The 26,166-nt window shown below is 44.3% G+C and overlaps 1 protein-coding gene across 3 annotated transcripts in view; it reads right to left on the minus strand.

Moving 5' to 3' along the window:
- The window catches only part of DNAAF9 (dynein axonemal assembly factor 9), a 126,406-nt gene that overhangs the window by 80,243 nt on the left and 19,997 nt on the right, over positions 1-26,166 (minus strand). For all 3 annotated transcript variants that reach the window (XR_016216653.1, XM_070052018.2, XM_089308180.1), the window contains exons 3-8: positions 26,004-26,123; positions 21,984-22,108; positions 20,512-20,608; positions 19,634-19,740; positions 13,937-14,014; positions 3,143-3,241 (exon numbers count right to left, since the gene is read on the minus strand). Coding sequence is in view for 2 of the 3 variants with exons in the window: in XM_070052018.2 (XP_069908119.2) it covers positions 3,143-3,241; positions 13,937-14,014; positions 19,634-19,740; positions 20,512-20,608; positions 21,984-22,108; positions 26,004-26,123 (626 nt within the window). In the remaining variant the exon portion in view is untranslated. The remainder of the gene's footprint in view (positions 1-3,142; positions 3,242-13,936; positions 14,015-19,633; positions 19,741-20,511; positions 20,609-21,983; positions 22,109-26,003; positions 26,124-26,166) is intronic.

Here is a 26,166-nt window from a genome sequence, read left to right on the forward strand (position 1 = left end):
GGAGCCAGGAATTTCATCCAGGTCTCCCATCTGGATGGTAGGGATCCAAAAACGTGGACCATCTTCTGCTGCTTTTATTTTTTTCTTTTATTACTTACTGTTATTGGAAAGTCAGAGCTACACAGAGAGATGGAGAGACAGGAGAGAGAGAGATATTCCTTCCACTCGTTCATTCCCCAGATGGCCGCAATGGCTGGGGCTGGGCCAGGACAATGCTAGAAGCCAGGAGCTTCATCCAGGTCTCCCACATGGGTGGCAGGGGTCCAGACACTTAGGCCATCTTTCACTGCTTTTCCTAGGCCATTATCAGGGAACTGGATTGGAAGTGGAACAACCAGGACATGAACCAGTGTCCATATGGGATGCCAGCGTTGCAGGTAGCGGGCTTTACCTGTTATGCCACGATGTTGGCCCCTGATTTGTAAAAGTTTAAAAGAGTAAAATAATAATAAAGTTTATTGGGGCTTCTCACATGAAATGGTACTGACACATAAATGTATTGGTCATCTCAAGTAATTCTGGTAAGAACCTAAGAAGTTCATGATAGCATGATCCTTTCTCTTGTTGACCAAAACAAAAGTTAAAAAACATTCAAGGTCACAGAGCTGGTGAACTGAATAGCTGGGATTCAACTGTATAAACATTTGGCTAACAAGAAAATTAGATCTGTATCTCATACCATACACACATAAAAATTTTATATGGATTAGGGATCTAAATGTGAAAAATTAAACCATACAAGTACTAAAGGGTGAATTTCTCTTCAAGCTTTGATTGAAAGCCTTTTACTATATAATGTCTCGAAATCCAGAGTCAATAGAAGACATAAAATTTGGCCGGCACCGCGGCTCACTAGGCTAATCCTCCGCCTAGCGGCGCCGGCACACCGGGTTCTAGTCCCGGTTGGGGCACCGGATTCTGTCCAGGTTGCCCCTCTTCCAGGCCAGCTCTCTGCTGTGGCCAGGGAGTGCAGTGGAGGATGGCCCAGGTGCTTGGGCCCTGCACCCCATGGGAGACCAGGAAAAGCACCTGGCTCCTGGCTCCTGCCATCGGATCAGCGCGGTGCGCCGGCCGCAGCGCGCCAGCCGCGGCGGCCATTGGAGGGTGAACCAACGGCAAAGGAAGACCTTTCTCTCTGTCTCTCTCTCTCACTGTCCACTCTGCCTGTCAAAAAAAAAAAAAAAAAAAAAAAAAGAAGACGACATAAAATTTACATAAAAATTTCTACATTGCAAAAGGCCTCCATCATAAACAAAGCAATTATAAGCATGGGAGAAATACTGGGAATACATACTAGTGACACATACTAATAGTCCAAATACACACAGAACTCCTAAAAATGGAGGGACAATGATCTCCTAAAGCCTATGCTCTACAGTTCAGTTAATAACATTGCACCAGTATTAAAATGGGAAGGAGAGACAAAAATAAAACATAAAACCAGGAGTGTGTGCTGTGATGCAGTCACTTGTGACATCTGCATCCCACACTGGAGTGCAAGTTCCTCTCCTGGCTCTTCTGCCTTTATTCAGCTTCCTGTTAATGTATCTAAGAGACAACAGATGATGATCCAGGTATTTGGGTCCCTGCTATCAACACAGGAGACTTGCATGGAGTTTCTTGCTCCTGGCTTCAGCCTGGCCCAAGTTCTAGTTGTTGAGCGAATTGCTTGAGGAGTTAACTTGGGGACAGAAAAAGATCTGTTTCTCCATGCCATCAAATAAAATTTTTTAAATAAATAAAATTTTTTAAAAAGAAATTTTAAAATACATTTTTAAAATATTATTTTTCCAGATATACAAAACAGAAAGAATTAATCACCTGAAAATTTTCACTACAAAAAAAAAATTGTGTTTTTTTTTCTGACAGAGTGGACAGTGAGAGAGAGAGAGAGAGAGAGAGAGGGAGAGAAAGGTCTTCCTTTGCTGTTGGTTTACTCCCCAAATGGCTGCCGCGGCCGGCACGCTGAGGCCGGCGCACCGCGCTGATCCGATGGCAGGAGCCAGGTGCCTCTCCTGGTCTCCCATGGGGTGTAGGGCCCAAGCACTTGGGCCATCCTCCACTGCACTCCCTGGAAACAGCAGAGAGCTGGACTGGAAGAGGGGCAACCAGGACAGAATCTGGCGCCCCGACCGGGACTAGAACCTGGTGTGCCGGCACCGCTAGGCGGAGGATTAGCCTGTTGAGCCACAGCGTTGGCCACTACAAAAAAATATTAAGAGGGGCTGGTGCTGTGGTGCAGCTGGTTAAACTGCTTCCACAGTGCTGGCATGCCATATGGGCTCCAGCTTGAGTCCTGGATGCTCCACTTCTGATCCAGCTCTCTACCTTGGCCTGGGAAAGCAGTGGAAGATGGCCCAAGTGCTTGGGCCCCTGCAGCCACGTGGGAGACCTAGAAGAACCTCCTGGCTTCTGGTTTCAGATCAGCTCAGCTCCAGCCGTTACAGCTATTTGCAAAATGAACCAGCAGATGGAACACCTCTCTCTCTGCCTCTACCTCTCTGTAACTCTGCCTTTCAAATAAATAAGTCTTTAAAAAATGTTGAATATTTAAACAAAAATAATAGCAATATATTGATATATTGGGAAATATATAACGTATGTAAAAGATCAACTCCTGCTTCATGATCAGACAGAGGGCTTGTAGTAGGCCATGGTGGTACACAGGAGAACTGAGGACTAAACAACGCAGGTCCAACATAGCTCTTCTGGCTGAGCAGTTTCGGGGACTGCCTTGTGCCCCAGTTCTGAATCTTGATTGTGCAGTTTACTCACAGAGCATGTCTCAGCCTGAATTGGTAAACGCTTACCGCTGTTGTTGTGTACAGAAACAGCCTGGCATTTATTATCTGGAGGTTCAATTGACAAAGGGATCACTCACATTTGGGGAATTATTCTTAGGCTTATTACCTAGCACCCAGCAGAATTCCTGGCTCACAGAAGCACCATCACACTGCCAAGTGCAAGGCTCTCATGGGAAACAGTTCTAGCACAGGGAGAAGGCAAGGGGATTTCTTGTAACGCAAGTTAAGGAAATGATAAATTAGGATTGGCATTGTTGTATCTTGAAAAAAAATTTAAGTGAAAATATAGAAAAATAATTAAGCAACTCCTTTCTCTTCTCTTTCACAGCATCACATACCTCGCCAGCCTGAGATTCTGAAAGTTCCAGCAGGAAAGGAATTTCTGTGTCAAAGTTAGCAAAGAAGCTGGTCCACTGATGTTCAAAAGCTACCAAATCCTAGGAAGAAATGAAAAAGACAGTGTGTTTGTTCATAGAAAGAAACCAAAATCACAAAACTATGACTGACCAGAGATACCAGACCATTTATGTATATTGCTTTTAAAGGTAGCAGCAAACTGCTGAAACACAGTATGAGATTCAGACAAATGAATCTCAAAAACATCACGCTGGGGCCAGCACTGTGATGTAGCGGGTAAAGCTGCTGCCTGCAGTGCTGGCATCCCATATGGGCACCGATTCAGGTCCCAGCTGCTCCACTTTCAATCTAGCTCTCTGCTATGGCCTGGGAAAGCAGTGGAAGATGGCCCAAGTGTTTGGGCCCCTGCATCCATGTGGGAAACCCAGAAGAAGCTCCTGGCCCCTGGTTTCAGATCAGCCCAGCTCTGGCCATTGCAGCCATCTGGAAAGTGAACCAGCAGATGGAAGACCTCTCTCTCCCTCTCTCTCTGCCTTTCAAATAAATAAATAAATAAATCTTAAACAAAATCAACATCATACCAAGTGAAAGAAGCTAGATGTAAAAGACCAGCTGGTATGTGATTATTTACATGAAATATGCAAAAAAGACAAATCTGTGGAGACAGCCTAAGCTGGGGGTGGGTGTAGAGACTGACTACAAGTGGGTTTAAAGGAACTTTTTGGGTTTGATGAAAATGTTCGAAAATTCAATTATGGTAATGGTTGCACATCTCTGTGAATTTATTAAGAATCATTGAATCACACACTTAAAATGTGTGAATTTATGGTATATGTTATACTCTAAAAAGCTCTTTTTAAAAAGGACAGTAATGACCCTCAAGAGCCTTAATTTAGTTCTCCAACCCATGTAGGAAGGAGGAACTTGTGCAAAAAGAACACACCATGAAGCTTTGTTCAGGACAACTGACTTGACCTTAGAAGCTCCGGGGGCCGGGGGTGGCACCGAACCCTCTCCTTTTTCAATCCCTCTTCCCAATGGTCACACAAGTACTGAGAACTCTGCTTACAACCCAGCTGATTCTCTTAAGCATGCAACCTCTACACTTACCTCAAACCAGACTGCTTCTCAGCCTTCTCTCTGAACTCCTTCCTAAACCCAGCCGATACACACATTGCTTTCTGCTACTAGCTTTTAACTTATCATTAGTTAATTTTAAAAAACCCAATCAGCTGGGGCTGGCGCTGCGGCTCACTTGGTTAATCCTCCACCTGTGGCGCCAGCAGCCCATATGGGCGCCGGGTTCTAGTCCCGGTTGCTCCTCTTCCAGGCCAGCTCTCTGCTCTGGCCCGGGGAAGGCAGTGGAGGATGGCCCAAGTGCTTGGGCCCTGCACCTGCTTGGGAGACCAGGAGGAAGCACCTGGCTCCTGGCTTCGGATCAGCGCAGCTCCAGCCGTTGCGGCCAATTGGAGAGTGAACCAACGGAAGGAAGACCTCTCTCTCTCTGCCTTTCATCTCTCTATGTAACTCTGACTTTCAAATAAATAAAAAATCTTAAAAAAAAAAAAAACCCAACCAGCTATGATTTAATTGTTTAAGATACTCAAGTAATTTTTTGTCCTTATTTTGAAGATGCTGGTAATCTGTACTCAAATTTGAAAGTCATTTTCACTGTCCAAATTACTCAGCATGACAGTTCCTATGTTGGATAACAAGGCCCTGCTCAAAGCAGGCATTTTGCTTGCCTCACCAAAACATACTGGTGGGCTCTATTTCCTCTACTTCTCTTTCCCAGTCGGGGATGTATAAGTACTCAGATCTGTAGGCTCTGTGCTAGTTATGCACTGACTGTCTTCTGGCCCTAGGCATGAAGCACAGAAGACCGCTGCTGGGAATATTTGGTGTAAACAATATTCCCACTAACAGCTTCTCTACTTGCTGCTCAGATTATCTATCTACGGACCTGCCTTTAGGTAAGTGTGTGCATATATTTACCTATATACACATATTTACATGCATATTATTTATAGTATACATTATGCACAAATGCATAACTATTTTTCTTTCTTTTTTTTTTTTTTTTTTTCGACAGGCAGAGTAGACAGTGAGAGAGAGAGAGACAGGTCTTCCTTTTCCATTGGTTCACTCCCCAATGGCCTCTGTGGCCGGCACGCTGCAGCCGGTGCACCACACCAATCCAAAGCCAGGAGCCAGGTGCTTCTTAAAGTCTCCCATGCGGGTGCAGGGCCCAAGGACTTGGTCAATCCTCCACTGTACTCCTGGGCCACAGCAGAAAGCTGGACTGGAAGAGGGGCAACTGGGACAGAACCGGTGCTGCAGGCAGAGGATTTGCCTAGTGAGCCATGGCGCCGGCAGGATGTGGGTATCTTAAGCAGTACTTTAACTGCTTCACAAAACACTCTCCTCTAAATTTATCTTTTAATTCCATTTTTCCACAAACTCTTTGAAGTTCCCTTGTATACATATATACAATCAAGTGCCACATAATTATGTTTCAATCATGTTCACACGAAGACAAAATTGCCTAACAATGCATTTCTCAGGATGTATCCTAGTCGTTAAGTAATAGATAACTGTATATACACACACATATGGTAGGGGGAAGAATTTCCTAGCCCTATCCACTGAGGAGATCTAGAAACAATAATCAAAAAGGTCTGGGATAGGACATGCACAAGATAAGCCTGGAATATCTTACCACAGTAGTTGGCAAGGAAATTACCTTACCATAGTATTTGGCAGAGACTATCAGCATTGTGCTAAAAGGATTTGTGAAATGGGCTGTGGCCTGTGGTGTGGAAGGTGAAGCCTCTTCCTGCAATGCCAGTATCCCATCCCATATGGGTACCAGTTTGAGTCCCAGCTGCTCCACTTCCTAATCAGCTTCTTGCTAATGCTCCTGGGAAAGCAGCAAATGACCCCTAAGCCCTTGGACCCCTGCACCCACATGTGAGACCAGGAAGAAGCTCCTGGCTCCTGGCTTTGGATCAGCCCAGTTCTGGCCATTGTGGCCACTTGGGGAGTGAATCAGTGGATTAAAGATCTCATAGGGGCTGGCGCAGTGGCACAGCGGGTTAACACCCAGGCCTAAAGCGCCGGCATCCCATATGGGCGCCAATTCGAGACCCGGCTGCTCCACTTCCAATCCAGCTCTCTGCTATGGTCTGGGAAAGCAGTGGAAGATGGCCCAAGTCCTTGGGCCCCTGCACTCACGTAGAGGGTAAAGCTCCTGGCTCTGGATCAGTGCAGCTCTAGCTGTTGCGACCAATTGGGATGTGAACCAACGGATGGAAGACCTCTCTCTCTCTCTCTCTGCCTCTCCTCTGTCTGTGTAACTCTGCCTTTCAAATAAATAAATAAATCTTAAAAAAAAAGGATTTGTGAACCAAATTGAAGGCTGCTCACTATCCAAACATGGAATAACGTGAGCATCATGAAAGATGATAACTGCAGTGGATATAAACACATCAAATATGTGTTAATGCCAGGAGTTCAAATATATATATTAAACTGGTTACTTCTACGAAATGGTTAAGAATCAACCTTTTTTTTTTTTTTAAGATTTATTTATTTATTTGAAAGTCAGAGTTACACAGAGAGAGATGGAGAAGCAGAAAGAGAGGTCTTCCATCCGCTGCTTCACTCCCCAATTGGCCACAATGGTCAGTGCTGTGCCTTTTGGAAGCCAAGAGCCAGGAGCTTATTTTGGGTCTCTCACGTGGCTGCAAGGGCCCAAGCACTAGGGCCATCTTGTGCTGCTTTCCCAGGCCATATCAGAGAGCTGGATTGGAAGTGGAGCAGCCGGGACTCAAACTGGAGACCATATGGGATGCTGCACTGCAGGCAGTGGCTTTACCCACTATGCCACAGCACTGGCCCCAAGAACCAACCTTATTTTGAATACTAGTGAGTAAAAGCAGGAGTTCAAGTGTTTATTCTGCTTTTCATACACAAACTTTACCATTATATAACCAAACAGCAAGTTGACTATTTCTCTTTAGAAAAGTAATATAAATGAGCAGGCATTATAGAAATGGAATATCACCATTATGCAATGGTGAATTAATGATCCAATTACGGAATTAAAGATCTTAGGATTGTACATCAATGACTGTTCACAAAACAAAAAGAAAATGAATTGGGTGTTATGTGTTTCTTGATGGAGAACACAACAGCCTCCAGGAAGAAGTATGCCTCTAAAAAAATCAATCCTGAAATTAAACATCTAGATGCAATTGCTAGTAATCACAAAATACTGAAGACTAAGGGAAATATGAACTACATCATGGGAATGCAATGAACAAAATCCCAACTGATGTCAACAATAAGGCCAATTATTTGGTTTCTTCAACAGACAGCAGGAGAGGCAGTGAAGAGATGGAGGGAGAACCTACAGAATAAAAAAACCTAAAACACCCATGCATACAGGCAGGCAAAGCTAAACTATGTGGTAATGGAAACACAACTGGCTGATAAAATTACAAAGAAAAGTAAGCAGGAGGTTACCAAAGAATTCATGTTATTCTTGTGGGTGGGCAAGGAGGTGATGATAGGTTTGGCAGAAAGCACTCAGAGTGCTTCTGAGGTGGCTACTGAGATTCTGTTGCTTTGCTTTAAAATAATTCATTAGGTTTCACATAGTCTTAGCTGTTTTCTGAGCCCACATTGTTTTAATAATAAGTTTTTAAAAGCTAGTGCAGGGGCCTGAATTGTGGTACAGCGGGTTAACCTGCCACTTATGATGCTGGCATCCTATCGGAGGTCAGGTTCAAGTCCCAGTTACTCGGCCTCCAGTGCAGCTTCCTGCTAATGCACGTGAGAAGGCAAGCAGATGGTGGCCCAAACGTGGACCCCAGCCACCCATGTGGAAGACCCGGATGGAGTTCTGGCTCATGGCTTCAACCTGGACCAGTCCTGGCTATTGTGGCCATCGGGGGAGTGAACCAGGGGATGGAATAGCTCTTTTTCTTTCAAATAAACAAATCTTTAAAATAAAAAACTAAGCAAATGTAATATTTATTCATTAGAGAAAACTCAGAAAATATAGAATACAATCATTGTTAACATTTTGGCAAATGTTCTCTCATCCTGTTTTTACCCATGCATTTCATATACACAAATATGCATACTTGTAACTACTAATCTGCAGCTGTCTAGGTCAGGCTGCCTTGCCACACCATCTCTGTGCCTTGACCCAGAAAACCAGCCCTTCAGGTTTGGGTTCCTGAGCCACAGTTACCAGGGCCAATCAGGTCCCTGATTCTGGGTCTTGGACAGTTTCCAAACTTTGGCAAGCGTTACTCCTATGTGTCCTTCAGGGCTCTGGAAAGAAGGTACACTCCTCACTAACACCAATCACAGACCCTCAGTGTCTATTCCACTCCTCTGGTCCCATATCCACTCTCCACTGGCTGCCACCACATCCTAGTGCTGAAGGTATGTTTAAATTCAGAAAGATCTGTGGTGGAATCTCTGCTTTGCCTCTTACTGGTTATGTTATCTTGGCAAGAAATTTCACATCTCTGAACCTCAAATGCCTAGTATGTGTATAACTGGGGTGATGACTATTTACCTTACTGAGATATTATAGGAATTCAATGAAATGATTGTATAAAGTGCTATTACCAGGTCTTGCATGCATGACGTGTCTCAAAGTTGTCCATTTCTCTGCCTGTACTGTAGGCCAGCTGGAGGCTGGCTGTCAGAGCACCTAAGCCGGCCCTTCTTATCCTGATGTTTATTTGCTCTCTCTCTCTCAGACTCCTGTAATGTACATCACTGGCTTCAGGGAAGTCATGCCTAAGGCTGCCTCCCTGTGTGTGTCTTTGCCTGCCCTACTGGCCCTATTCAATCCTTTTTGGCTATACTAGAATGTTTCACTAAACACAAAAGGAACCAATATAGTTATTAGGACAGAATACATTTTGTATTTAGAAATAGACTCAGGGGGCTGGCACTGTGGCATAGAGGGTAAAGCTGCCGCCTGTTGTGCCGGCATCCCATATGGGTGCCGGTTTGAGTCCTGCTGTTCTGTTTCCAACCCAGCTCTCTGCTATGGCCTGGGAAAGCAGTGGAGGATGGCCCAAGTCCTTGGGCCCCTGCACCCACGTGGGAGACCCAGAAGAAGCACCTGGCTTCTGGCTCCTGGCTTCGGATCGGCGCAGCTCTGGCCGTTGCGGCCATCTGGGGAGTGAACCAACAGAAGGAAGACCTTTCTCTCTCTCTCTCCGTCTCACTGTCTGTAACTCTACCTCTCAAATAAATAAATAAAATCTTTAAAAAAAAAAAAAAAGTGGAGCAGCCAGGACTTGAACTGGCATCCATATGGGATGCCGGCGCCACAGGTGGAGGCTTAACCTACTATGCCACAGAACCAGCCCTGCAATAAATTCTTAAACTAAAAATAACTAGCAGTGTATGTGAAATGTTCTTTTACATATATTCTTCTTTATAAAAATAAAATGTTTATTTATTTGAAGGCAGAGAGAGAGAGAGAGAGCTAGCCAGATCTTTCATCTGCTGGTTCACACCCCAAATGCCTACAACAGCCAGGGCTGGGCCTGGCCAAGCCAAGCCAGCAGCCAGGAGCCAGGAACTCTACCTGGGTATCCTACTTGAGTGGCAGGAACTAAGGATTTGAGTCATCATCTGCTACCCTCCAGAGTACACGTTAGCAGGACACTGGTTTAGAAGTGGAAGTGGGACTCAAACTCGGGCACTCCCATATGGGATGCTGCATCCCAGGTGGTGGTTTATTTTTTTATTTTTTTAAAGATTTTGTTTATTTGACAGGTAGAGTTACAGTGAGAGAGAGATAACAGAGAGAAAGGTCTTCCTTCCGCTGGTTCACTCCCCAAATGGCCACTACGGCTGGAGCTACGCCGATCCGAAGCCAGGAGCCAGGTGCTTTCTCCTGATCTATCATGCAGGTGCAGGGGCCCAAGCACTTGGGCCATCCTCCACTGCCTTCCCGGGCCACAGCAGAGAGCTGGCCTGGAAGAGGAGCAACTGGGACTAGAACTCGGCGCCCATATGGGATACTGGCACCGCAGGCGGAGGATTAATCTAGTGCGCCATGGCGCTGGCCCCCAGGTGGTGGGTTAACCTGCTGCAACTCAATGCCTTCCCCTCCTGTCCTTTATGATCTAACATCCTGGTATACTTCTCTATGCTCACTTTATAGAGGAGGAGACTGAGGCACCAAGCAGTGACAGAATGCCTGAGGATGCAATGCTAATAACCAGCAAAAACAGAAATCTATCTAGATAAGAGATACCCAAGAGCCTGTGCTTTCTACCACACTACTGTTCAACTTTCTCCCAACACAAACGTTGCATTTGTGGAAATGGGCATTCGTGTAGGGAGGTGGAAACGGTCGGCTGGATGGAGAGTCCCTCTGCTCAGACTCTTGAAAGACAAATCCAAAAGACAGACCCAGGTAGGTACCAAGGTAGGTGAGACAAGCAGCAAAGGTCTGAAAATCCCAAGAACCACACCAATGCGCCTTGGTGTCTGGCCAGTGGGCAAGGATGCTGAACTTCAGAGAGAACCCTCGGCCCTAAACTAGCATCTAAGAGACAGTTCTTGGGTGGTATTATCCCTACTAGACAAGGACTGGCGTGAGGACTAAGACACGGCAAAACAGTCACATATGAGTAGCTTCTCTCCGTGTCTGTTTTTCAAAAGGGAGAGAGGGAGAGAGAAAGATATCTTCCATACACTAGTTCTCTCCCCCAAATGGCTACAATGGCTAGGGCTGGGCCAGGCTGAAGCCAGGAGCCTGGAACTCATCCAGGTCTCCCATACAGGTGGCAGGGGCCCAAGTACTCAGGCCATCTTCCACTGTCTTCCCAGGCACGTTAGCAGGAAGCTGGATTGGAAACAGAGCAGCTGGGACTCTAACTGGCATTCTGATATGGGATGCTGGCATCACATAGGCCTCACAGGCAGTGGTTTAACTCATTGTGCCACAATGCCAGCCCCTCTCAGTGTTTTAAAGAGAATGATTTTGAGGCTGCCACACAGGTTCTTTCTCTGTGCCTAGAATGCTCATACTACCTCCTCCTCTCTCTAGAAATCCCTGATCACCACACAGGACTCCTCTGGGACGCAATCCTGAGAATTCCCAGAGTTATTCCTTTGTCTTTTATATTCCCCCACTACTACAGCAGTTACTCCCCTGAAAAGCAATCCTGAGCATTTCAAGGCACAGTAATCATTTTGTTTTATTATTTCCAGTTAAAATTAAATCAGGCTGTTAGTCTTTATTCTTCAGAAAAGTCAAGATGCCACTACCATGCAATAAATGCACTTCTTTTTCTTCCTAAAACCATCAAAGAAAAGTAAGCTGATGGGAAGTCAAAAAACCAGGACCAGGATCATGACTGTTGCTTTTTCAGGGGCTTGATATCGCTGTTGCTCCAGGAGCAATTAAAGATGCTCTCCTGATTGGACTTATTGCACTGACTCCACAGGTGCTAGCAATATTCAGAAAATTACAATGCTGGGGCCGGCACCATGGTACAGTGGGTTAAGCTACCACCTGCAGCACCGACATCCCATATGGAGTCATGGCTGCTCCACTTCCAATCTAGCTCCCTGCTAATGTGTCTAGGAAAGCAGTGGAAGATGGCCCAAATCTGTAGGCCCCTACACCCACATGGGAGACTCAATGAAGCTCCTGGCTTTGGCCTGGCCCAATCCCAGCCACTGCAGCCATTTGGGGAGTGGATGGAAGATCTCTCTCTCTCTGTCTCTCTGTAACTCTACCTTACAAATAAATAAAATAAATCTTAAAACAACAATAACAAAAAATACTTACAGTGCTGTGTCTAGCCTCCATGTATGACTTGCCCACACGTTCAGGTCACCAAGACAGGATTAGAGAACTGGAACTTTCCGCCCCATCCTCAACCTCTGGGAAGGCTAAATTGGCCAATGATGTTGTCAATCCTGCCTACATAATGAAACTTGAAAACCCAAAAGGACAGTGTTCAGAGAACTTAGGTGAACATGTAGAAGGTCCTGGAGGGCGGTGGTCCACTCCCTCATGCCTCACTCTATCCATCTCTTCCATTGACTGTATCCTTCACACATCAGCAAACATAAGCCAAGTGCTTCCTTCAGTTCTGTGAACCATTCTGGCCAATTAACGAAACTCAAGGTGGGGTGGGTCTTGGAAACGAATTTATAGCTGGTCAATCAGAAGTGTAGGTAATAACCCACTCCTTGCCACTTGTAACTGAAATGGGGGGCAGTCTTGTGGGACTGAGCCCTTAACTTGCAAGATATCCTGCTGTCTATCTCGAGATAGGTAGTGTTAGAACCGGGTTGAACTGGAGAACACCCAGCTAGTGTCTACTGAAGAACTGCTTGGTGTGTGTGTGTGTAAATACCACCCCCCATGTGCCACATCTAATGTCAGAGGTGTTGTGTTTTTGGTGAAGGAGAGCAGGAAAAACAATTCCGTTTTCCTCTTATACCCTTTCCTGACTTGTTAAAGCACTCTGTTTTGGGAACTACTTCTGGTTATGAAAACTGACAACAAACACTCTCTCCTCTAGATGTGGAGTACCAGGTTAAAGTGACACATCACAGAGCCAGACACACTTAAAATTCAAGTCCAGAGAGGAATTTAGCCTAGTGATTAAGATGTTCCCATCCCACATAAGAGTACCTAGGTTAGATCTCTGGCTCCTGACTCCAGCTTTCTGTTAATGCAATCCTTGGGAGGCAGTGGTGATGGCCCAGGGGACTGGTTACTGCCACCCACATGGGAGACCTGGATTAAATTCCCCACTCCAGGCTTCAGCCTAGACTAGCCCAAGCCAGGCCATTACAGACATTAGGAGAGTAAAGCAACAGATTTGAGCTTCCTGTTTTTCTCTCCCTCACTGCCTCTAAAACAAATTAGCAAAATTTAAAATATTTTTTTAAAAAAATTCAAGTCCATAACCATGAATATCCACCCAAAGCCAGTGAGAGACACTACTGAGTTCCATAACCAAAGTACTTCTTCCTACAGCTTTAGTTTTGTTTATTGCTTCTCATTGCAAATTGCTTCCCTACCCTGAAATTTTTTTCAAAGTTCAGATGAACAATTAACGTCTGACCCTCTAATCCAAAGGTTAGCAGTTTAAGGCAGCAGGCATGCAACACATTCTCACAGTTTCCTTGGAATACAGACACACAGCTATTTGTTTAAGCATCTTTTTGTAAATATATTTTCCTTGGAGCACAGACACTCCCCTTTATTATGTACTTTGTGGGGCTGCTTGAGTGCCACAGTGGCACTACTGAGGAGCTGCAACAGGAACCACAGACAGACCAAACCCATTAGTATCCCGCCCTTTACAGAACAAGTTTACATCCTGGCTTGAATTCTTGATCCCTTTAAATCATACTGCATCATTTTATCTTTTCATGCCAGAGTACAAAAAAGACAACCTCTGTATTGTTCTACTTAAAGCTCATGTCTTTAGGTGAAAACAAACCCTGGATCAGGCAGGAGGCCATGGTTTTGCCTCAAGTGTGGTTTCCCCAGAGTGGAAGAGGTAGTCTCACTTTCTAAGACTCCCCCTCCATCCCTTCCACCCCTAGTCCACCACAGGGTACAAGATAACAGTCAAGGAAACTGCTCTATTCCTGGACTAAAAGCAGTTAAAATGTACCTTGCATTTCTTGAAAGTAAATATCATTAATCAGTAATGAGCTGGCTATACCATTCAGAAGTTGAATAGTATTTGGCTGCTTACTTCTGAAAGCAAAGTTTCCAGAGACACAGGATCCATCTTGCTATAGACATTCCAGAGATTCAAGCTCACATCCTGTAACTGCAGAAGGGCAAAAACATTGAAATAATTAAGTCAATATCACCAGGACAATCAGAATTATTTTCTGATGTTCAGAAATAATTTGGTTTAAATGCAGCATTAGACTAGATCAATTTTTTCATCAAATAGAACCTATACATACTAATGCTTTCCCATTCAAGGGAACTACTTATTCCAGAACCTTTGGTACATCCTTTATGTTCAAGATTGGCATATACATATTTTTACACGTTCATACATACATACACACACACAGTTATTCTATACTTTTGCCTTTAAGATAAAATTCTAATCAAGATAATATATGCCTATGGTTAATAATACAAAGAACTTATAATAACAAATTTTGACCTCTTACTCCAACCTTTCATAAACTCCACTAGTGTCACCCCTCAGAAGCACTTAGAACTTTTTAAACATTTTGCTCTTGCTATTTGCTTCCATATTGTGATATAATATGCTTTTATTACTATTTCTTGATCTACCAATTTAGAAATTATGACATATGGCAAAGCTGTAGCTTTTCTGCACTCATTCTTGATCCTAGTTTTTCTGTACACACACACACACAAATATTTAAAACCTATAACTTGACTATTTGAGCTACGGCAACAATTATTGTTTAAAATATAAAACCATGTAAATATTATTCACCACAGGCTAATTATATACTACTTTTCTATTTGCTGTCTTATTTTTGGTTTTCTTAGAATTACCAGCAGTTTTTTTTTACTTGCATGATTAAAAAAAAATCCTAAATGTTTTTCTACCTGCTCTACCTCATTTGCTAATATGCTTACTCTAGGGTTTTCAACAGTGACACTACTGATATTTTGGGCCTAAGAGTTATTTCTTGTGCGGGGCTGCCATGGGCACTGCAAGGCACTTGGCTGCATCCTTGGACCTTATCAGTATAATTCCTCTCCCCAGCAAAGGCTAATCAAAAATATTTCCAAACACTGTCAAATGTTGGGGGTAGGGGAGGGCAGATTGAGAACGACTGGTTTAAACGTACCAGCTAATCTATCAGTTCCACTCATGTTTCATTCTGTAGCTGTCTGTCATGCAAACTTGCTGCATAGCTACAATGATCACTTTGAGACTTGTCTTAGCTATCATTCTGGAACTCTCAGATGATGGATACCTTTCAAAGGTTTTGCGGGTAGGCAACTGAGTTCCTTATGAATGTGACTTTATGATCTGACGAGGATCTTATGATCCTCCTAAGGCAGGAGCTGGAGCCGGTCTCAGTGGGTCGCAGCAACCATGCAGCTACCACTTTGCTGCTTCCCAGGAAGACTCTAGCTGCAGCTGAGGGGTTAGAAACACAGTCTCGCCAGCACCGCGGCTCAATAGGCTAATCCTCCACCTAGCGGCGCCAGCACAACGGGTTCTAGTCCCGGTCAGGGCACCGGATTCTTTCCCGGTTGCCACTCTTCCAGGCCAGCTCTCTGCTGTGACCCGGGAAGGCAGTGGAGGATGGCCCAAGTGCTTGGGCCCTGCACCCCATGGGAGACCAGGAGAAGCACCTGGCTCCTGCCATCGGATCAGCGCGGTGCGCGGCCGCAGCACGCCAGCCGTGGCAGCCATTGGAGGGTGAAGCAACGGCAAAAGGAAGACCTTTCTCTCTGTCTCTCTCTCTCTCACTGTCCACTCTGTCAAAAAAAAAAAAAAAAAAAGAAACAGTCTCTAAAGCCAGACCATGTGGACCTGGCTCCAGTCCTGCCACTCACAAGCTCTGGAACTTCAGAAAATACCATTCAACCATTCAGTAAAACAGGAATGTAAAATAGCACCTACTGGGGCCAGCATTGTGGTCTAGTAGGTAAAGCCACTACCTGCAATGCTGGCATACCGTGTGGGTACTGGTTCAAGTCCCAGCTGCTCCACTTCTGATTTGGCTCCCTGCTAATGTGTCTGGGAATGTAGCAGAGCATGGCCCAAGTGCTTGGGACCCCACACCCACATGGGAAACCCAGATGAATTTCTTGGCTCCTGGCTTTGTCCTGGCCTGGCCCAGGCTGTTCTGTCTGTCTCTTCCCCTCTCTCTGTAACTTTGCCTTTCAAATAAATAACATAAATAATTAAAAAAAAAAAAAAAAAGTACCTACCTCAAACAACCCTCTGTTTTAGAGTTAAATCTGTCAAATCATAGAAAGTGCTTAGAACAGAGTTTGGCATATAGTAGGCACTCTTCAAATGCCTAGTTCATACAATCACAATTATAAATGGACAAGTGTTGGGGCCAGCGCTGTGGTGCAGTGGGTTAACACCCTGGCCTAAAGCACCAGCATCCCATATGGGTGCCGGTTCGAGACATGGTTGCTCCACTTCCTGTCCAGCTCTCTGCTATGGCCCGGGAAAGCAGCAGAAGATGGCCCAAGTGTTTGAGCCCCTGCACCCACGTGGGAGACTGGGAAGAAGCTCCTGGCTCCTGGCTTCGGATCGGCACAGCTCCAGCCATTGTGGCCATCTGGGGAGTGAACCATCGGATGGAAGACCTCTCTCTCTCTGCTTCTCCTCTCTCTGTGTAACTCTGACTTTCAAATAAATAAATAAATAAATAAATCTTTAAAATAAATAAATAAATGGACAAGTGTTTAGCTAGCTATTAAGATGCTGGTTAAGACTACCTGGATGGATTACCCAGTTCTGGCTCCTGACTCTAGCTTCCTGCCAATGCAGACCCTGGGAAGCAGGGTGACAACCCAAGTGCTGGGTTCCTGCCACCCACCTGGGAGACTCGGATTGAGTTTCTAGCTTTCAGCTTCAACTTCTCAGCCATGGTATATGAGGACTGAACCAAATGGATGGAAGCTAGCTCCATCTGTCTCTGTGTCTTTCAGAGATGTTAAATTTTAAAAATTTAAAATAGTTGATAAAAATTTAAAACATTAACATCTTTTTTTTTTAATCTTTTATTTAATAAATATAAATTTCCAAAGTATGACTCATGGGTTACAATGGCTTCCCCCCCCCATACCGTCCCTCCCACTCACAACCCTCTCCTTTCCCACTCCCTCTCCCCTTCCATTCACATCAAGATTCATTTTCGATTATCTTAATATACAGAAGATCAGCTTAGTATACCTTAAGTAAGGATTTCAACAGTTTGCTCCCACACAGAAACATAAAGTGAAAAATAATAGATGATTTTTTTTAAATGATGATGAAATCAGATCAGACCTATTGTCATGTTTAATCCCAGTGAGAGTCAAGTTGGGAATTGATAATTTCTTTTTTTCTTCTTCTTTTTTTTTTTTTTTTTTACAGATCAGTTTAGTGTACATTAAGTAAAGATTTCAATCGTTTGCACCCCCATAGAAACACAAAGTGAAATATACTGTTTGAGTACTCGTTATAGCATTAAGCCTCAGTGTACAGCACATTAAGGACAGAGATCCTACATGAGGAGTAAGTGCACAGTGACTCCTGTTGTTGACTTTACAAATTGACACTCCTGTTTATGGCATCAGTAATCTCCCTATGCACCAGTCATGAGTTTCCAAGGCTATGGAAGCCCCTTGAGTTCTCCGACTCTTATCTTGTTTAGACACGGTCATAGTCAAAGTGGAGGTTCTCTCCTCCCTTCAGAGAAAGGCACCTCCCTCTTTGAAGACCTGTTCTTTCCACTGGGATCTCACTCACAGAGATCTTTTTGCCAGAGTGTCTTGGCTTTCCATGCCTGAAATACTCTCATGGGCTTTTCAGCCAGATCCGAGTGCCTTTAGGGCTGATTCTGAGGCCAGAGTGCTATTTAGGACATCCGCCATTCTATGAGTCTGCTGAGTATCTCACTTCCCATGTTGGATCACTCTCCCCTTTATTTATTCTATCGGTTAGTGTTAGCAGATACTAGACTTGTTTATGTGCTCCCTTTGACTCTTAGTCCTTTCATTATGATCAATTAAAGACTTATTTTATTTGAAAGACAAGAGTTAGAGAGAGAGGTAGATCCAGAGAGAGAGGGGTCTTCCATCCGCTGGTTCATTCGCCAAATGGCCACAATGGCCAGAGCTAAGCTGATCCAAAGCCAGAAGCCACGAGCTTCTTCCAGGTCTCCCACATGGGTACAGGGGCCCAAGGACTTGGGCCATCTTCTACTGCTTTCCCAGGCCATAGCAGAGAGCTGGATCAGAAGAGGAGCAGCTGGGACTTGAACCAGTGCCCATATGGGATGCGTGCACTGCAGACTGGGGCTTTAACCTGCTGTGCCACAGCACTGGCCCCAACATTAGTATCTTTGTAAAAATGCCAAGCTTCCTGTCTACCTCGTAGCCTGCCTCTTTTTCAAGCCCCTTTTCTGAATTACAAGAGTGTCACATCTGATCAGGGATACCTCCCACAGCTTTGTCGATGTTATGCTACTCATAATCAACGTGAGAATACTGCGGTTTTGGAGAAGAGTGGAGTCCAGGTGGGACGGTGCTCTTTAGCCATGCAACCCAGGCTGCTCTACACTAGCGGGTGTGATGCAGTTCAGCCAGGCAAGCCTGCTCATTTCCTAGGGACACTAGTGCTTCGCAGAAGGAAGGGTGAGAATCAGCCTTGTGCCTTGCTTCTGGATGTCCCACTTACTAACAGAAAGTCCCCATTACCAGCATGGCAATGCTCCCCTTCCCTGGTTTCCTGTGCTGGGAACACGTCACTTCTGTGAAGAGCCTAGAGGCACACAGATGCCTGTGGTGGTACTGCTGAACTATCAGGCCATCCTCCCTAATCTGTACTCTGGACGGACCCCTTTCATTTATTAGTCAACTCCTAGATGCAAGGAATGTACTTGCAAAAGACATTATTCTTGGGGCAGGGGTTTGGGGTTTGGCTGGCAGTTAAGATGCTGGTTAAGACAACTGCATACCACGTCGGAGTACCTGGGCTCCATCCTGGCTCTGTTTCTGATTCTAGTTTCCTGCCAATGCAGACTCTTGAGAAGCAACACTTGATGGCTTAAGTGGTCGGGTCCCTGTCACCTATGTGGAAGACTTGGATTGAATTCCCAGCTCCCGGCTTTGGCCTGGCCCAGCCTTAGTCACTATGAGCATTTAGGGAGTAAATCAGTATAGATTCAATATAGATGGGAGCTCTGTTTGTCGCTGCCTCTCAAAAAAAAAAAAAAAAAAAAAAAAAAAAAAAAAAAAACTGGCACTTACCACAAAAGCTAACCTCTTCATTCTTCTAGTGTATAGTATTTATATAAAATTCTGTACTCTTTCATTTCTCAATTATAGGATCATATGAGGTATGCACAACAGAAGCTCTGTTCTTGTACCCAAGGACCTACTAGTTCAGGGGCCAGGGGTAAGTGGGAGGGTGGCGAGGCACAGCAATGACAAATCTCTAATCACAGAATGATAAAAGCTGTAAGAGTAAGAATTTAGCCCAGAGTGCAACAGGACCAGAAAGGAAGGACAGCTGACTCAGAGTAGAGAAAGGAGAGAGAAGGATTGACAGGAACAGGAGAACAAGACGCAGGGGGCTAGCCTTAAACGGACGCTAAGTCTTCCAGGTTGCTCCAGGAAAAACTTCCAGTTATCACAGTAACACACACCACTCTGTGCAGCCTTCATTAGAATAGTGTAGTCTCACACAGTAATGAGGCATACTGCTTTTCATACCTACCTCGTATTTCATGGTAAAAAATCCATCCCCTCCAATGCCCTCAAGTGCAAAGGCCTGTACAATTGGCCATTTCTCCACCACAAACATATCAAATATCTGCAAGTGACCTACAGGAATGAAATACAACAACACATATCAGATATCACTTGGGATATAACAGTCTCAGGCTGATCTAAAGCGGTCAAATAGGCATCATTTCTCACAAGCATACCAGGAAAATTCAAACCATAAAGTAGTTACATAAGTTCAAATTTCTCTCTATTTTCACATTTATTTTCCTAAGTGACTAAATAAAAAATAAGTAAGTAGCCTATTACATCTGACTTGCATCATTCAGTGGGTATAATTATTAACAGACCCAAATCTGGCTTCTTTTTTAAGAAACATACCCATCAGCTTTCTCAAGAGAAAACTACCAAATTGTTCTTTTCTTGTGTCATTAGGTTTTATGTGGAAGGATTGTTTTTGCTACAATATACACATGTTAAACTTTTTAATTTTTTCCTTTATTTTACCTTCATTTTTGAACCTCACTGTCAGCATTACTTTTTAAATATCTATCCAAATTACTATTTATTTATCAAGAACTTCATCTATATTTTATGCACAATAAGTGATACAGTCTAGACGTCAACAGTGCTAACTCCCCTACCAGTTATTCTACCTGACCACTGGTAGCCAACTGTGTTATTGCAGAAACTTCACAGTTACAAATACAAACTTGGGTGGCAAAGTCCCCCCTGCTTTATCTTTGCTTTTAGTAAAAATGGATCAAGGGGTTTCCCTGTTCAATGCCTCCAAAGAAAGCAGAAATAGACATGTTTGATCTACACAGTATCTAAGCAAGGTTTGCAAATGGCTTGCTGTCAGATACTCACCTTGGGAACTGTAAGGAATGCCGATTCTACTACAGTCTCTAACCATGTCCACGAAGCTGGCAATTTTAAATTCTTCTGCAGCTTCCTCATCTTCATACTAATGAGAGAAATGAAAAGAAAAACAGGTTTTGGTGAGACATCACACAAAGTCTCTTATTTTCTCAATTCTTTTTTTTTTTTTTAAGATGTTAGTTATTTATTTATGAGGTAGAATTAGATAAAGAGAAAGATCTTCCATCCAATGGTTCACTCCCCAAATGGCCACAACGGTAGAAGCTGGGCTGATCTGGAGCCAGGAGCCAGGAGCCAGGAGCCAGGAGCTTCTTCTGGGTCTCCCACACAGGTGCAGGGGCCCAAGCATTTGGGTTATCTTATACTGCTTTTCCACAGCATAAGCAGAGAGCTGGATTGGAAGAGGAGTAGCTGGGGGTCCAGTGCTGTGGTGCAACCAGTTAAAGCCCCAGCCTGCAGCACCGGCATCCCAAATGGGTGCCGGTTCAAGTCCCAGCTGCTCCTCTTCCAATCCAGCTTCCTGCTAATGGGCCTGGGAACCAGCAGATGATGGCTCAAATCCTTGGGACCCTGCACCCACATGGGAGACCCAAAAGAAGCTCCTGGTTCCTGGCTTTGGATCAGCTCAGCTCTGGCCATTGCAGCCATCTGGGGAGTGAACCAGAGGATAGAAGACCTCTCTCTCTTTCTCTCTGTTCCTTTTCTGTAACTCTTATATATATTTAAATATATATTAAATAGGAGCAGCCGGGACACGAACCGACACCCATATGGGATGCTGATGCTGCAAGCAGAGGCTTAGCCTACTAAGCCACAGCATAGGCCCTTTTTTCTGCATTTTGTCAGTTATCCCAAATGGCATTTATAGAGGAGTGTTCTTAAAGGGTGTTTCAAAGTCAATCTATATTTGCTAATCAGAAATACTCACACTGTCATCCCTGAGCCAGTTCTAATATTTAGCCAAGGATATTTGCCAAAATTAATTTGCACCTTTGTAGCAAAGAGCCTTGTTTTTTTTTTTTTAAGATTTATTTTTATTTATTTGAAAGGCAGAGGCAGAGAGAGAGAGAGAGAGGGAGAGGGAGAGGGAGAGGGAGAGGGAGAGGGAGAGGGAGAGGGAGAGGGAGAGGGAGAGGGAGAGAGATCTTCCATCCACTGGTTCACTCCCCAGATGGCTGCAACAGCCGGAGCTGTGCCAATCTGAAGCCAGGAGTCAGAAACTTCTTCCAGGTCTCCCACGTAAGGGCAGGGGCCCAAGGACTTGGGCCTTCTTCTACTGCTTTCCCAGGCCAAAGTAGAGAGCTGGATCAGAAGTGGAGCAGCCGAGACTCGAACTGGTGCCCACATGGGATGCGGGCACTGCAGGCAGCAGCCTTACCCACTACACCACAGTGCCAGCCCTCCACATCTACACTTTCCTTAGAGCATCTCTACGTGCCTATTCCACCTTTTCTCCTCACCTCATTTTCAGTCATGCAGTGGAAGTGCAGATTTCTCCAATGCGCCACAAGCGGTACGAGATAGCGATAGTTCACAGGATTACAGTACAGATGGACGCTGTCTGATTTAATCAGTATAATCACGTCTGTAAGAAAAACAAGTCAACACAGATTGTCAGAGCTTTTCCTTTATCATTTCCTGCTCATATAATTAGTTAAACCATTAAAAATACGTCAGAGACGATGGAACAAAGCTTTAAACGGAGAACTAATGTGTTCAAAGGAATGTAGAACACTCAAGTGTTGACAGCCGGATTTCCTACTCCCCATGCAATGCTCCCACCACCATGGTCCTCTGCTTACAGCAATTTAGACACAAGATAGAGAACAGTCTTCATATACTGAAACATGGTATTCTGCAAAGTTCAACACAGTCAAATTTGTGGTACTGAAGTTGGCTGTGTACTTCACTACAGAGATTCATACCAAATGAAAACCCTGAAGTTGAAAGCCACTGAGGCAGGAAAACAGCACCAAATACACCTGGTGGTTTCCCACAGATACCAGCATCTAAGCTCTTGGCTCCTGATTCATCTGATTCAAGGCAACTGTGGGCCCGGACATGCCTGTCAGCTGTGGGAAGGGTTACTGTGTACACTGGTGAACTCTGTTCCCAGGAAAGACTGGGAGGAAGGAAGTACAGGCAGGGGAAAGAGCTTCTATAAATATATCAGCAGCTCCAGACTGGAGGAATAGCCATCAATGTTGGTAGGTCAAGTAAATAAAGCAACCCCAAGGGTACAAATAAATCCAGGTAAACAGAAGGCCGATGGAACGCGGCAGCAATAGTAAAGTATTTGAACACTGAGAATGAAAGCAGTCATATTTTCAGGAGAAAAGCAGAGGCTCTCTTCCCTGACTCCTCTGAGACCGGAGCCAGCCGGCCACCTTCTAACAAGATGAAGCTGGAAGTTGCTGGAGGTGAGACAGGCACAGGAAGGAGGGAAGCACTGAATGCAGCAGGTGTAAGGCAATGCCACACAAACAGTGTGATGGACCACACGTTTTAAAAAACAGATTATGGCGGCTTCTGTTGCAGCCCAGCAGGTAAAGCCGCTGCCTGTGACACCTGTATCCTACATGGATGCTAGTTTGTGTCCTGGCTTCTCCATTGCCAATCCAGCTCCTTATGAATGGCCTGAGAAAAGCAGCAGAAGATGGTCCAAATACTTGGGTCCCTGCCACTCATGTGGGAGACCTGGATGAAGCTCCTAACTCCTGGCTTCAGTCTGACCCAGTGCTGGCCACTGTGGCCATCTAGGGAGTAAATCAGTGGAATGAAGATCTCTCTGTCTTTTCTTCTCTCTCTGTAACTCTGACCTTTAAATAAATAAATAAATCTTTTTTAAAAAATTATAAACCCAACAAATACTGACCACAGTTGACCACCTGCTCAGTGACCTCCTGAAATAAGGTTCCATAAGGCTGGCTTTTTTTTTTTTATGTATGGAGTAATAAACTTTCACTTTTTTTAAAAGATTTTTTTTTTTTTTGGACAGGCAGAGTGGACAGTGAGAGAGAGAGACAGAGAGAAAGGTCTCCCCTTTGCCGTTGGTTCACCCTCCAATGGCCGCCATTATTTGAAAGGCAGAGTTAGTGAGAGGCAGAGGCAGAGAGAAAGAGAAATATCTTCCACCCACTGGTTCACCCCGCAGATGGTTGCAATGGCCAGTGCTGGACCAGGCTGAAGTCAGGAGCTTCATCTGTGTCTCCAATATTGTTGCGGGGGCCAAGGACTTGGGCCATCTTCCACCACTTACAGAGCAAGGGGCTGGATTCGAAACAGACCAGCCAGGACTTGAACCAGTGCCCATATAGGATGCCGACATTGCAAGTGGCGGCCTAACCCATTATACCACAATGCCAGGCCCTATGAAGTATTTTTTTTCTAAAATAAATCCCTTATGTTGGCTTTTTTGTCTTCTCATATAACTAGAGACTGAAACACAGAAGCATAAATCTGGTGATATCAGCTTCTAACCTCTTGGATCTTAAAATAAATTTATGAATTTGGAGGGAAATGCTCATTTTCCAAGTATCCATGGTGTCAAATAACAGGATGAAAACAAAGATAAGCAAACTATCCCTTTCAGCATTTAAACTATTCCCTTAATTTTGGTACTGTAATATCCTTAATAACCTTGGATGCAATGAAATATGTGGCCGGTATGAGCTGCCAAATTAATTCTTTCCAAACCAGTAGATGCTGTACAGTATAAGGGGAAAACATTTTAAAGCAAATCTGAAACCAAACTTGAATTGAAAAAAAAAAAAATTGAAGGAGCAATTTCTCTTTCTGCAGTTCCTAATAAAAAAGAAAGCTTTTATCAATCTACTATGACAAACAAGAGTTTTTACATACACTAGAATTGGGTTTTTCAATCTCGAGTTTGGGGGGTTGTCCTGGGCATTCTGAGATCCTTAGCAGCACTGCTGGCCTCTACCCACTAGATGCCAGCAGCACCCTGTGCAGTTGCGACAATCAAAAATGTCTTCAGATACTGCCAAATGTTCTCTGGAGGACTAAACTGATCACTATACTCAAGATTATTTCACGTTACACATTTGCTTTCTTGCCTCCCCAGCTGCCTCACAAGAGCTGTCTGTTTTTTGTCCATTCCTGTGTCTCTTGACCCATCTGGCAGACAAGTCATGATGCTAAGTATGTGATATCAGAGATAGCTCCTGGGCAGCAGTCCATAGTAGCATCAACACAGGCGGAGTGTCTCCAGGCTGCGGAAAGGGGAATGTAAACAGAAAGCCTGCATTGTACTCACAGACATCGTCATGAATTAAAGTCACATCGAAAACAATTCCCAAAGACAGCAGGATAAAGAGTCTTTGTCTCTCAGCTGAAGATCCACATGAAGTGTTCCTTGTAGGAGCAGCCTGCAGGCTCACCCTCATCTCACAACTGAAAGTGCTTTCACAAGACAACAGCACATAATCCGAACCTTCAGCCCATATAGGCAGTGGGAAACGGGGTGGGCGTTTAACCCAGTAGTTGAGACGCTGGTTAGGATGCTCATGTCCACATCAGAATACCTAGGTTCAACACTCAGCCCTGGCTCTGATTAGTTTCTTGCTAATGCAGACCCTGGGACGCAGGTGATGGCTCACGTAGTTGGGTCCTTGTCACCCACACGGGAGACATAGAATGAATTCTAGCTTCCAGGCTTTGACCCAGCCCAGCCCAGTCCAGTCCACTGCAGGTATCTGAGGAGTGAACCAGAAGATGGGCGCTCTGTCTGCCTCACAAATTTAAAAAAAAAAATGTAAAAGGAAAATTATTACCTTGCTAAAAAGAGATAAAATTGAATACTGATGTTCAGTTTTTTCCCTAAATCTGATTTGCCAATAAATATATTCTGAAAACTACTTGTTGGTAGTTTCTTATTATCTAGCTACTGAACAAGAGGAGTATATTACTTATCTATTAGCAAATAATAAATGCTGCTTTCCATTTTTAAAAAAGATTTATTTATTTATTTATTTGAAAGGCAGAGTGACAGAGAAGGGAGGAGGGGGCAGGGAGGAGAGGGGAATGGAAGAAGGGAGTGAGGGAAGGAGAGAGAAAAAGAGAGATACCAAGATCTTCCATGCACTGGTTCACTCTCCAAATGCCTACAACAGCCAGGGCTGAAGCCAGGAGCCAAGAACCTCATCTGAGTCTCCCATAGAGGTGGCAGGAACCCATGTACTTGGGCCATCATCCACTGTCTCCCAGGCACATTAACAGAAAGCTGTGTTGGAAGCATGGAGCAGCCGCGCCTCAAACTGGCACTCTAACATGAGCTGTAGGCATCCCAAGCAGCAGCCATCCCTGTTTTCATTATTAAAAAGGCAAAAAACTTACTGTGGCTTTCGGCTAGTTTATATTTGATGATATTTTATCATTTTTTTTAAAAAAGCATGAAATAAAGATCCAAAGAAATAAGTACCTCCTCCTCTCTCAACCAGAATTTACAAATATATACTTACCATCTAGAACTTCTTCAGAAAATCCCGTTATCTCAAAATCACAGATATTCTGATTGTACAAACCAAACAGAAGATAATTTGCCAGCTCTCTGCAGCCTTCATTATACCTGCTATCAATTCCTGCAAGGCAAAGAAAGTTCTGGTCAGAAAAACTCTGATGTCA

This window comes from Oryctolagus cuniculus, chromosome 11 (assembly GCF_051225735.1).
Source record: "Oryctolagus cuniculus isolate XC-2025 breed Fujian yellow rabbit chromosome 11, ASM5122573v1, whole genome shotgun sequence".
NCBI classification, from domain to species: Eukaryota; Metazoa; Chordata; class Mammalia; order Lagomorpha; family Leporidae; genus Oryctolagus; species Oryctolagus cuniculus.